General features: G+C 39.6%; 1 protein-coding gene across 1 annotated transcript in view; it reads right to left on the bottom strand.

Moving 5' to 3' along the window:
- Nucleotides 1-434: 434 nt before the first annotated feature.
- LOC116509202 (protein farnesyltransferase subunit beta-like) overlaps nucleotides 435-14,289 on the bottom strand; it is a 29,563-nt gene continuing 15,708 nt past the window's right edge. Inside the window, 7 exon segments of the mRNA XM_032218244.1 lie at nucleotides 435-3,287; nucleotides 5,984-6,098; nucleotides 7,463-7,574; nucleotides 8,548-8,680; nucleotides 11,378-11,507; nucleotides 11,643-11,726; nucleotides 12,791-12,874. Coding sequence (XP_032074135.1) covers nucleotides 3,177-3,287; nucleotides 5,984-6,098; nucleotides 7,463-7,574; nucleotides 8,548-8,680; nucleotides 11,378-11,507; nucleotides 11,643-11,726; nucleotides 12,791-12,874 — 769 coding nt within the window. The 3' untranslated portion in view covers nucleotides 435-3,176.

Genomic DNA, 14,289 nt, shown 5'->3' with positions numbered 1-14,289 from the left:
CCTGCAACATACATAGGACAAATGAGCAGGAGAATAAATGCACACATCGCAGAACACAAGAACGCAGTAAGAAAAAAAGAAAAAACTTCCTCCCTTTTCCAGCACCTTAAAGCTACAGGACATGAAATTAATTTTGAAGGAACCAAATTAATCTCCAAAACTGAACACTTCAACAAGAGAATAATTACGGAACCTCTGGAAAGAGAGAAACACCCACACAACATGAATAAACATGACGATACCTCCCGCCTACCAGACATCTGGAAACCAGCCCTAGTCAACAACGAGCCCCACCCACCACCCAGGCCGTTACAACACAAAACAACAACGGACACACAGCCAGCACAAATCAGCACCAATCTACCAATCATGATACAACCACACAGCCTATCAATCCACTTACTGAAACAACGCCAGCACTCCACACACCCCCAACAAGATTTATAGAAATATGGCAGCTCCGATCACACTTTAAGCCGAAAACACCAAATGCAGGTAAGATGACTGAAAGTTCCAATGACATATGAGGTGATATTATTTTAATATAGGTGGAATATTCCCTGATGCCTCTTCTTACCATGCAGGAGAAAAATACAACCCCAAGAAGACTAAATATAATTATTTTTCTTAATGTGTAGCCCAGCACTAAAAGGATTTTCTAGCAGCCCTCTGAATTAAAACACATTTACTGTGAAGAATTTTATTAACAGTCACAACTGTACAAGTAATAAGAAAGGAATTAGTGTATATACAGTACATTCAGAAAGTATTCAGACCCCTTTCACTTTTGTCAATTTTGTTACGGTGCAGCCTGATTGTAGAGTTGTTGAAATCTATCTTTTTACTCATTAATCTACATTCAGTACCTCAGAATGACAGTGAAAACAGAATTTTAGAAATGTCTGTAAATTTATTAAAAAGAAAAAACCTGAAATATCACATTGACATAAGTATTCAGATCCTTCACTCAGTGTTTTGTTGAAGCACCTTTGGCAGAAATTACAGCCTTGAGTCTTTTTGGATATGACCCAACAGGCTTTGCACACCTGGATTGGGGGATTTTCTGCCATTTTTCCTTGCAAATCCTCTCAAGCTCAGTCAGGTTGGATGGCGACCGTCAGTGGACAGCCATTTTCAGGTCCCTCCAGAGATGTGTAATAGGGTTCACATCAGAGCTCTGATGGGCCACTCTAGAACATTCAGTTGTCCCTAAGTCACTCCTGTGTTGCCTTGACTGTGTGTTTAGGATCATTGTCATGTTGGAAAGTGAACCTTTGGGCCAGTCTGAGGTCCTGAGTGCGGTGGAACAGGTTTTTATTGAGAATATCCCTGCACTTTGCTCCATTCAATTTTGCTCCATTCCTTCAAGCCTGACCAGTCTCCCAGTCCCTGCTGCTGAAAAACATGCCCACAGCATGATGATGCTGACACCATGCTTCACTGTTGGGATGATATCAGGCAGGTGATAAGCAGTGCCTGGTTTCCTCCAGACATAACGTTTAGAATTGAGACTAAACAGTTCAATCTTGGTTTCATCATACCAGAGAACCTTGTTCCTCACAATCAGTGTATTCTTCAGGTGCTTTTTTACAAACTCGAAGTAGGCTTTCATGTTTTGCACTGAGAGGTTTCCATCTAGCCACTCCGCTATAAAGCTCAGATCAGTGGAGGACTGCAGTAATCGTTGTCCTGGAACTCTGTCCCATCTCTATAGAGGGTCTCTAGAGATCAATCAGAGTAACCATGAAGTTCTTGGTCATCTCTCTTACTAAGGCCCTTCTCCCCCAATTGCTCAGTTTGACCAGCAACCAACTCTTGGAAGCGTCCTGGTTGTGCCGCACTTTTTCCATTTGAGAATTATGGAGCCATTGTGTCTTAGGAACCTTCAGTGCAGCAGAAATGTTATGGTAGCCTTCCCCAGATCTGTGCCTAGCAATAATCCAGTCTGAGCTCTTCAGGCAGTTCCTTTGACCTCATGGCTTTTGCTCTGCTACAGGTATGCCAGCTATGAGGCCTTCTATAGAGAGGTGTGTCCCTTTCCAAATCATATCCGATCAATTTAATTTACCACATATAGATTCTAATCAAGATGTAGAAACATGTCAGCAATGATCAAGAGAAATAGGAGAAATTTCAAATGTTGTTGCAAAGGGTCTGAATATTTATGCCAATGCGATGTTTCAGTTTTTTTCTTTTTAATAAATTTACCGACATTTCTAAAATTCTGTTTTTACGTCAATATGGGGTACCAAGTGTAGATTAATGAGAAGAAAATGGATTTCAACAATTGTAGAATCAGACTGTAGCATAACAAAACTGACAAAAGTGAAGGAGGTCTGAATACTTTCTGAATGTACTGTATAGTTTTATTTATATATACTGTATATATCTTATAAAATGCATAAACATCATTGTATTATCAATCCCATCCCTGGACAAGCAATTTGCAAGGGAAATAAAATCTTGCAGAAGCATTCTTATCTCCCTTTTTTTGCTCTAGGCAAAAAGTACCAATGTTCAAGACCACACTTCCCCAGCGTGCTCCAACATGTGATGCAGAACTACGTACTCAGGATATGCATACACCATTTGGCTTGGTTTTCTTTCTCTTGATGTATCCAATAGCTGGGAAACTAATCTCCTGGCTAGAAATGTTTAGAATTCCTCAGGGAATGTAAATAGCCAAATAAAGAAACTGCCTTCCAGAGCAGGAGATCAATGTACCATCTCTGGCCAAGCCAGTATGCAGCTGATGATGAAGCTGCACCCCCACCCCACCTCACCCCCAATCCTCCCACCCCCATGATGCTTAGCATAGTGCAAATGAAACAACAGAGCTGCTTTGCCAGATGCTTACGATAGTAACATGCTGCATTGTTTCAAAAACAAAGCTGCTCCTTAATGAGAGAGCTTCCTGCCTAAGTGAGCACCCAGCATGACCAACCATACACCATCACAGAGCCAATCAGCTATTCCGTTCTTTTAAAAAACTGGTATATTTTTGGTATGGCTAGCAAAGCTCTCTCAAAAGACAGACACGCACGCACAAAGTAGAGCCTGAGGAAGTTAGCTTCATGGCTCAAGTCCCACATCATCCAAGACGATAGACAGCAGCATTATTGCGCTGAACATCAGGACAGTACACTGCAGAGTCTCTCTAAGGGCAGCGAAAAGGCTCAGTTAGTAAAAGTCTCTTCTCTAGTAGTTGGAATTGGCTTTTTCAGGAAGTGCATCACGGCTTGCATCACTTTGCCAGGGGAGATGTTGTAGACAGGATGCGTTGGCTGCTGTTTGGGAATGAAGGAAAGGGGAAAAAAGAATTAATTTCAATTCTGCTGGCTGTTTGGTTAAAAAGAAGAACAGGAAGAAGCAGCCAAATTTGGACATTTAAATGTTACATAAGGCATTCAGTCAGCAGATTCATTTCATTTTGCTTGATAAAAGCTTGACCACAGAGCTCCAGGGAGTCCTTGACTTACATCACAATTGAGTTCAGAACTTCTATCACTAAACGAGGGAGTCGTTAAGCGAGTCCAATCCAGTTTATGATCTTTTTTTGTTATTGTTTTTAAGTGAATCTGATTTCCATTATTTGGCTTTGTTTGTTGGGAACCTCCTGGGAAGTCAAAAATGGCAATTACGTCCACCCGGGATGCTGCAAACAGGTAAATGTGAGCCAGTTATTGTCAAGCACCTAGATCATGATCCTGTGACCATGGGCCACTGTAATAATAAGTATGAGGACCAACTGTAAATAGCTTTTTTCCGCACTGTTGTAACTTTGAATAATTGTTAAACAAATGGCTGTGTTCATCTCGGGTGGGGGTGGGGGTAATGAATCTGCCTACTGAGATGAGGTGAACTGGTTGCTTTCATGGTATGGAGACAATAACTTGGTCCTTAACATCAATAACACCAAGGCAGGGACGTGCAGTCAGGGGAGGCAGAGCCTCATCACTGTCATTATGAAAAGAAAAGAAAATGTAAAAGGAAACAGGCAAGAGCTGAGGTCAGGCTGAGCTAGTTGCTGCCAGAGTCACCATGGATGACTCTGCTTAGTGCTTAACTGTTTAAAAAAGCCTCTAAAAAAGTGCCCTCTACAGGAGGCGGCAGGAGAACGACATGCCTCATCTAGTCTGAGTTTTTATGATCACTCGAGCAGTGTTAACCAAAGGTTAAAAGCCAAAAAATTCCTGACGTAGATGAGGCACGTTGTTCTCCTGCCTCCTCCTGTAGAGGGTGCTTTTTTAGAGGCTTTTTTAAACAGTTAAGCAGAGTCATCCACGGTGACTCTGGCAGCAACTAGCTCAGCCTGACCTCAGCTCTTGCCTTTTTCCTTTTACATTGTTTTTCTTTTCATGATGACAGGCAAGAGCAGAGTTGAAATCCTCTCTGAAACAGCTGGAAAGGGTATGTATGGGTTGGAGGGAGGGGGAGGCATTCAAACTTCATCCTTCTGGTGCAACTTTGTGTGTGTGTGCGTGTGTCCGTGCGTGCGTATGTGTGTTTGAGAGAGGGGGGAGGGAGGGAGAGAGGGAGGAAGGAGGGGAAGGGAGAAGAAAAAGAAAAAAACTTATTTAACAAAGAAGAAAAAGAAATGCTGTTGCTTTAAATTGGAACTGAGCATGCCTGGCTGTGGAATTCTGGGAGTTGAAGTCCACAAGTCTAAAAAAATTGCTGCCTCACCAGCCATAAACCTCACCGCACGTCACTGCACCAAGGAGCTTATAGTGGACTATAGCAGGAATAGATAAGACATCCAGCCCTTGCTTATCAATGGACAACGAGTGGAGCAAGTGGCCAATTGTAAGGTTCTGGGTATTATCATAAAAGAGGACCTGATCTAGGGCGCTCACATTGCTGCACTGGTCAAAAGGGCCCAGCAGAGATTATACTACCTGAGGCTTCTCAGGAAACAACAACTGAATGAAAAACTGCTGGTAACCTTCTACCGCTGCACCATAGAGAGGATTTTAACTTACTGCACCTGTGTATGGTTTGCCAATTGCACAATGGCAGATAGGACAGCACCTCAGAAGGTTATGTGTTTGTGTTTTATTTTTATAGTTATAATGTACACTGAAGGTGGCATTTAATTTCATTGAAGTGCAATGACAATAAAATAAAATAAACTAACCAAATCTATGTGCCAAGTTCTGAAGCCTCAGTTCTGGACCACTAGAAAATTTTCCTCAACTTTGCTCTGAGCAATGTACTGTCAAGCTCAGTTTTATGTGCCTCAATATCCTTTAGCTGTTTTCAAGCGGCTGAAGAAAAGACACATTCCTGTAGCTATGTCAACAAAGTTTGCTTGCCTATCTCTACAGAACAAAATAGTAAGATTCTGCAAACTCCCCTGCTTGCCATCTGCCATTTTTCTAAGGCTGGGGAGATCTTTCCTTCTAGTTATGTGAAGATGAAGGGAAAGAAAAATATATGCAAGATTGCAGGTGGACTTTTAATCTCAGTAAAATTAAGGTCTCTCATTTATGGAACATTAATTTCTAACCTAATGAGTAAGAGGCAGGGACTCTGTTGACACAGGAAGAGTAGTACTTTCAATCTTCTTGATGCTAGAGCCAGCTGGGACTGTGGAAGGGAAATGAGGAGGCACTTGCCCCACACAACATACTAGTATTCCTATCCTGCCTCATCCCCATTGCTGTCTAAAAGTTACCTCACAAGAGTATCATTTTACATATTGTTACCTATTGGGTTCTTATTTCGCACCAACCATTTGTTTTCACATCACTAAGCCAGCATCCTGGTTTGTACACATAATACTAACTGTGGTTTACAAGGCACATTGCGGTTTAGTACATTGCAAGAGCCTGATTTTAACCCATTTCAAGGTACCCGTTATCCGCACGTGGTTATAATGAAGAAAGCTCTGCCAGAAGGCTTGACCTGTGGTAAAACAAACCATAAGCCATCCTGAGCAGCTACACACATAGAAATCAATTCCGGTTTAGATGAAACTTACCAAGCGATTCTCTGGCACTCCTAGCACAACTTCATGTAAAAGATCTCCACTGCCAAAATGCTGTGCTATTGACAACCCACTCAGGCAGTAGCATGTATGGTAAAAATCTCGAGACCTGGAGGGGAATCACACATAAGGTTGAGGTAACAGAAACGGGAGTGTTTTTATGCTAGATGTGCATGCTTTTATGTAGAGTTCCTTTTTGAAATTAGCAACAGCACTTAGTTATATACCACTTCACACTACTTTACAGCCCTCTCTAAGTGGTTTACAGAGTCACAATATCCCCCCAAAAAAACATTCTGGGTCCTCATTTTACCCACCTCAGAAGGATGGGTCAACTTTGAGCCTGGTGAGATTCAAACTGCCGAACTGCAGGCAGCCAGCAGTCAGCAAAAGTAGCCTGCAGTACTGCATTTGAACCACTGCGCCACCATGGTTCTTGAAATTAGGTTTAAAATATGTAGAAAATCAAGCCAACAGGCAAAATCTAGATTAAGACTCCAGCTGTGTACAGGCCCTTGGTCTCACCTTGAATATAGGTAATCCTTGACTTACAACCACAACTGAGCTTAACATTTCTGTTGTTAAGTGAGAAATGTGTTAAGTGAATTTTGCCCCATTTTACAACCTTTCTTGTCTCAGTTGTTAAGTGAATCACTGCAGTTGATGTTAGTAACCTAGTTGTTAAGTGAATCTGGGTTCCCAATTACTTTGCTTGTCAGAAAGGTGGCAAAAGGTGATCACGTGTTCTTGGGACACAGCAACAGTCATAAATATGAACCAGTTGCCAAGCATCTGAATTTTGATCACATGATCATGGGGATGTTTGAATGGTTGTACTGTGAAAAACAGTCATAAATCACGTTTTTCAATGCCATTGTAACTTTGAATGGTCACTAAATTCTAAGTTGAGGACTACCTGTACCTCACATTCAGTCCATGGGTATCCCAAAGGCAGGCAGAAAGATCTGGAGGGTGATGATCAAATTCCATCTCCTCAGAGTCTTTAGCTTTCATTTCTCAAGTTTTGTCTGGCCACCAGTGCATATATTAATCTGGCTACATTTATTTTCACAATGGAACACAAGGTAAGGAAGGGGCTTTAAAGTTTGGTTGAGTTAAATGGGGTTGCCAGTAAGTTTGGGATGAGCTGTTTCTCTTGTCAAGTTAAAGCAGAATTATGGCAACTTAAGCTAACTTAATTAAATGCATTGCTGAATTCTGTTGCTCTTGACAAAAAAGTGTGGAAATTGTATGTTTCCATGCAGATTAACCCAGATTCTCCAATTCAGATTCTGATGCTAGTTCCTCCCTAACTCTACCTCTCCAAAACACCTTCTCTGCCTATCATTTTAATGCATCTCTATTATGCAAAGGGATTTTAATTACCATCCGACCAAGATTTTTGATAATCCCAAATTTATCATTTCCAACTGCAAGGAAGATGCCTGTCAAGAATCACCCACTATTACTCACTTTCCTGGCTTATCCAAAAGACCTCCTGCAGGACATTGGCAACACAACAAGATATACTCTTGAAGAGCTTGTTGGTCAAACATCCAGTGTGTCATACTGAGAGCGGGATCACCTAAGAGAAACATCACATCAATAAATACTTAAGAAAAATTAGTTGAAAATACTTCCTGCACACCATGCTAATGGGAATATACAAAGGGAAACTACTTGATTCAAGTTTAGTCCTATAGCATGACCTTATTGGAAAACTATATTTCCTATCTTATTGTCTAGATTTACTCCTCCCAAACCTGGACATTATCCTAGATTTTTAAGTTCAGCTCTTAAGTTTTTTCCTATCTAACCTAGCTATTGCAGAGAATTTTGGGAGTCAAAGCTGTTTTGGAAGACAGGTTGGGTAAAGCTATTCAGATGGACTCCAATATTCATCGTGCCCAGCCAGGCTTGGAACTGTAGCCCAACACAAGGAATACACCAGATTGAGAATGTCCTGACTCATAAGGGTCAGTTGTAGCAAATGTGGCTCACTTAATCATGATCAAGATGGTGCCTCCTAGGTTTTCCTAGTTTACCCTACTGAACTTTTAAGGAGACTCGGCAGGCAAGAACTAAGTTTCTAGCAGTTGTTGGCAACTGCTGCTTTTGTCCTCTAGTCTTTCCAATTATAGGTACTCAATAGATCATCCACCAGTCGTATGCTGTGCTGCAAGACAAGTGGAGAATCCAGTTGCTAAGGAAATAATTAGACCCAAATGAGTATTGAGCAAGAGACAGGTTGGAAAAGAGACAGAACTAAAAATGTACTTTGCCTATCCTCAGACATAACATTTTTCTTGTGTTTCTAATCTTTTGCCTGTCAGCGGTCTGTTGCATTACATGCTTTCTAGCCTTATTACTAAGTTGAAAGAAGAATATTTCCCAGTTGCTACAAAAATCAGAATGCAAAAGCTAAGATTATTGTGTCTGCTTCGTCCTTGAGCTTTCATTGAACTCCAGCATACTTGTCTACTCCAAAGAGGAAATCAGTGTCAAAAAACTGTGCCCAGTGGGGAAAGCATGGCTAACATTTCGAAGTTCAGACTTACCTTTGGCATGCAAAGCTCGATGTAGGAGAGGCAGTAAACCAGCCTGCCAGAATGAGTAGCAGCCATCCACCAGCTTGTTACAACGACCCTGAAACCCTCCTTCAAAACGCATCTGACGGCTTGTAACCCAGTGCTGGCAGAGAAAGCAAAGCAATCACCACTCTTGTCCACAACAATCAGAGAAGCTGTTACACACAATAGACTCAACTTAAGAGAGTCAGACATTTGCATGTTTTTATTTCCCCCTTAGTTTAATACAGCCTTATTACAACAATGTAGCCACCCTTAGGTATAAAATTGAAAGAAGGAAACAAAAAAATCAGACTGCTCAATCGACATACTAAAAATAATTTTTTTAACACCATTATAACATATAACATGGTAGAGTTGCTATCCAGCAAAGTCATTGAGAAATGATGGTATAGCAAATAATCTCCACCAATAATGGATATGACTGGTTTTCCTCAGAGTGATAATGGGCAGGAACTTTCACTGTTACCATTTTTAACGCTGAGATATGTTTTGTTATTCTTTCCATTTTGTATTTTTAATAACACAATAATATTATCTATCTAGAATAATATTTAATAATTTTGGAAAGGTGCTCAGAGCCTTTATGAAACTGAGTGAAGTAAAATTGGCAGTACTAAATAAATACCAAAAGTTGTGTATACATTTTTTAATTGAAATGCTGACATGAAATTCACACATCATTGCTAAAGCAATCTTCTATGGTGGTATGCTGAATACAGATCCCATCATCACAGCCAGCACTCCTAGTGCTGGGCTGGGGATGATTGGATTGATCTGAAGCAATGAGATTGGGAATTAATTAAAACATTTTTACTTTTATGGATTAGACAGAGATTTGAGTCTTAAGAAATAATGCCAGACAGTTTATCCAGCAGAAATATTCACACAACGCAGAGCCCAATTATGCAATTTTGTAATCTGACAGAAATATCCAAGTACTAGATTTGGGGAGCAGTAAAAGAGGAACATCAACTATAAAGAAGATACAAGTAGGTTAGGGTTAAACGGGAAGCCTATTAGCAATGCATTAATCATGAATTAGGCCCATCATTTATTTCTGAAACTGTAATACAGGCTTGCACTAAAGATAAAGGTTCCCCTCGCACATATGTGCTAGTCATTCCTGACTCTAGGGGGCACTGCTCATCTCCGTTTCAAAGCCAAAGAGCCAGCACTGTCCAAAGATGTCTCCGTGGTCATGTGACCAGCATGACTAAAAGCCAAAGGCACATGGAATGCTGTTACCTTCCCACCAAAGGTGGTCCCTATTTTTCTACTTGCATTTTTTACATGCTTTCAAACTGCTAGATTGGCAGAAGCTGGGACAAGTAACGGGAGCTCACTCCGTTACGCAGCACTAGGGATTCAAACTGCTGAACTGCCAACTTTCTGATTGACAAGCTCAGTGTCTTAGCCACTGAGCCACCGCATATCTGCACAAGCTTGGACTATGGACAGCCAATTAGAAAATACCAATGGAAGACTGGTTTGGATATGTTGACTGTAGTAGGCTTAGTATATGCACAAAGATGAAAAACTGAGATACCCACAATGGAGAAATGGACAGTAAAGATGGAGAAAAAAATGAAATGATGATTTATGGATTTGCCATAATTTAAAAAGAGTTGAATATAGGGGAAATATGATGTAAGTGTGCAGATTTACTTGTAACTGCAAGTAAGAAATAGAGTCATTCCTTTATATATTTTTATTTATTTATTTCAGTTTCTTCTTTCAGTTCTTCTCACTTTTTCATTTTTTTCTTCTTTTCCTTAATTTTAGTTTAGATTATTTTCTCCCAAAGATACTTTTTCAAGAGGCAACTGGACTTTCTGGTTTTTCTTTGAAGACGTTTCGCTTCTCATCCAAGAAGCTCAGAGCTGAAGAAGTTTCTTGGATGAGAAGCAAAACATCTTCAAAGAAAAAAGCAGAAAGTCAAGAGTTGCCTCTTGAAAAAGAACCTTTTGGAGTTCTCCCAAAAAAGAAACCACAAAATAGTAAGGAAAAGAGGAGGACAGGGAAAACCCTGGGAAAGTTACTAGAATAATAAAAGTAAATACTCTGAAGAAAAGATACAACAATCACAAAAATAGGAAAAAGAAAAAGAAGTCAGAGGAAAAGGGGAGAAGAGAAGTAGGGAAGAATTAAAACTGGAATTTTTGAGAGCCCCAGAGAAAATGGTTTAAAAGAGGAAGAAAGGAAAAAGAGTACATTAGTAGACTAAAGAGTGTAGTAGTAAGATTGTTATTGTGAGGTAACTAATTAAAAAATAAAGAAATGGTAGTATATTGTTAATTGAAGAAAAATGCTTAAATTGAATTAGAGAATGTATGCTGTTTATAGCAAAATATACCAATGAGAAAATAAAAAAAAGGAAAATTTGGGTGTAAACTTTTGAAGGGCAATGGAAGATATTGTTTATGTATTAAGAAAAAATAATCATAAAGATGAAAAATAATGGAAGAGAATAATTTGGCAGAAAGTAAAAATGAAACTATGATGTAAAAAGGACTATGCAAATGAGAGCATGTAAAAGAAAAGACACGGACAACTCTTTGTTCCTATGATATGTATAATTTTATTAAAAATTAAAAACCTTGAATGGGGGGGGGAAGCACCTTTGGGACAACCGAGACCATGGATGACTAAGAATCTCCCAAGACATTATATTTACTTTGTTTTATATCTGAGAACGTTTTAATAAAAATTATGAAACTGTAATTTAGATGCATTGATTTCTCTTCTCTTCTTTGAATAGCATGAAATAGATAAGTGAATCCAACAAATGGTTACTTACTAATAAACTTTTTAAATTCAAAACTTGTTCACTTTTGAGAATGACCAAGGCTGCCAATCCACAAAATGTATATCCTCCATGGGCTTCCATGCCAGGGACACCACCGATACCGCCCTCCCAGTTTTGACATCTAATTCAAAATTAAAACACAAAAGCAGAGGCTGTATTCTTGTTTCAAGATAGAAAATAAGATTAGTGTTTGTTTTTCTGCTTTTCCTGCTCTGGATAACAGTCTAAGTCTGTTAAATTGCCAAGAGTTTCTTACCTTGCGACCATTCTGCAGTTTTTTCAAAGAGAGATGGTGAATAATGTTGTAAGGGAAGCTACGGATGCAGCACAATAGGCACTCCTGAGATTGAAATAAAAGAATATTTAAAGCTTTAGATGGAGAAGGAATATACATGGCTCTACTGTTGTTAAGTAAGAAATCCTATATTGCACTGTACTATCTTTACTATTACACTCAGGATGCTCTTGAAAAATAACATGCGTTATAAAAAGAAGAAAGCTATTAACTTTTAGTAATTCTTCCACTCTCAAAAAAGCCTACATGCAATGAAACAGCTTTGTGTAAAGGGAGGCAAGAGATGTAGATAAAGTTGGCAACTCTCTGCCAACAGAGGATTTACATCAGCAACACAAGGAAGGAGACAATTGCTGGCAGGTTCCCATCTGTGCTATGGGCAACCTCCCACTCTAAACCTGAAAAAGTTCCCTGATTCTCAGAATAGAGAGCTGGGGGGGAAATGTGTTGAAGGGGGCATCCTTAACAATTGGCTTCCTTCCTATTTCATTCCAACTGAATGAAAAAGGCTTCTGTCGCAAAGCAACAGCAATTGGGCGCATTTTTAAAGCACAACAGAATGGAAATTATACCAAAAGCTACATTTGGACGTTTACATTCACCCTTCAGTAACCAACTGGTAATTAATTTACATTTATAATTACAAAACATATTTTGTGACTATTGATATTAAGACAGAGAGAACCTCTCTTATATCTTTTCCTACAATCTCATGGAGGAGAGGGGAAGTTCCAAAGAAATTGTAGGTCTTACACAAATGTGAAATCATTTATTGATTCCCCACACTGAATAGTGTAAACTTCTGTTTTAAAAGTGTCTTCTTTCATCAATTTGCTATACCTAAACAAAACCTGAGCATGTGTGCTGTTTTTCCCCACAGTCACATGGAACTCCTCTGAATTACAGTCACGGCAAGACAACCTTGTTGACCCTTATTGAGGGTGTTTCCTCAGAGCAGTGGCCAAGACCTCAATCTCTTACTTTATGTCTAGCCATGTCATTACTAACTTGTGTAGAATGTTAAATGCACTTCAGGAGAAACCTCCTAGTAATCAATAGCTCCTGATTTGCTTTTTGAGAGAGTAATACATGGAAAGTTTTCAACATACCGGACATCAACTTCACCTCCTAGGTGCATGATAAAGGAGCCATCAGGCTGCTTCAGGGAATACAGGTATTCCAGAAGCTTCTCTCTGAAAATGAAAAGAAGCTGATAAGATGAGGAACTTCAGTAATATTTATCCCAATTAGGAGAAAATCAAAGTAGCACGAATGGTTCAGAATCTCTATAACTTTTTCATTTTTTTGATGGCAACCTCCCCATAACATGCTCTTTCTGAAGAATCTTGAGCCCTCATCATCAAAGGCAGAGTTTTCATTTCTACCAAAGCACCTGGATCCTTCACAACAGCTGCCTTCTTACCACCACCACCCCATATGCTGTAATACCATATCTTTGCATATACTCTTTGTTATATTATGTATCAAAAAAGACCAAGTCTGAGCACTGAATCAGGTCAGCTGTCAGATGAAACATCAGAAGGCCAAGCCAAGCCACATAACACTAAATTGACTCCTACTATTGGAATTCAAAGCAACTGGCCAGTGCAATAAGGGAGATGCTGTACCCAATCCCTGTAGTATTCCTGGAGGATGATCTTAGAACCCCGATTACATATTTAACTCCATACATATTCTCTCTCCTTACAACTTCCAGGCTAATTTATTTCAGGGCCCAACTGTGATATTAGGAATGGTTACAGGTAGTTCTCAACTTACCACCACTCATTTACTGATCGAAATTATAACAGCACATAAAAAATGACTTAGGACCATTTTTTATACTTATGACAATTACAACATACAATATAAGTCTAAGTGGTATTGCTATTGCTATCAATAGATCATTACTCCAAACTCCACAGTAGGGAGATTGTACAAACACAGTGGAAGAATCCAGTGAGGGATCAGCACCACATAAATACGGGGGTTCTGCTGTTATTTTTTAGGAGAAAAGTGAATCTACTATATTAGATAGTACATCCCTGGCAATTGGTGAAAAACATTTCTGACTCTCAACTAATATAGATTAAGCAACAGAATGATAGTTAAAAAGCAGGCCAGGCTATTGAATGTGCTGCATCTGCCTGCAGTAGGGTCTACACCAGTGTTTCTCAACCTTGTCAACTTGAAGATGTCTGGACTGAGGAGAAAACGAATGCTGGCTGGGGAATTCTGGGAGTTGAAGTCCAGACATCTTCAAGTTGACAAGGTTGAGAAACACTGGTCTACACTCACATAATTCTAAAACAATGTGAACAGGTACTGCTTTATGTTTGTTTCCCACTGTTCATCATAACCTATAAGTCACAAGAGCCAACTTGGGCTATGACTAGTCTAATACAAAAAAAGAGTGGGAAAGAATGTAAACAACAGTAATGAAAGCCAGAGGATGGACTCTAGTTGCCAAACAGCATCTGTTGGCAAGTCTGTAAGAGAAAATAGTTTCTTGCTCGCTTATCAGTTGTCATTTCCTCGCATAAGTGAAATAGGGAAGCTTGGAGAATAGTAGTACCTCCCCGGAATATTTTAGACATCCTACATCATG

This window comes from Thamnophis elegans, chromosome 1 (genome assembly GCF_009769535.1).
Source record: "Thamnophis elegans isolate rThaEle1 chromosome 1, rThaEle1.pri, whole genome shotgun sequence".
In the NCBI taxonomy this organism is placed as follows: Eukaryota; Metazoa; Chordata; class Lepidosauria; order Squamata; family Colubridae; genus Thamnophis; species Thamnophis elegans.
Note: the sequence above shows the minus strand (reverse complement) of the source record. Positions and strands in the feature narration are given on the sequence as shown.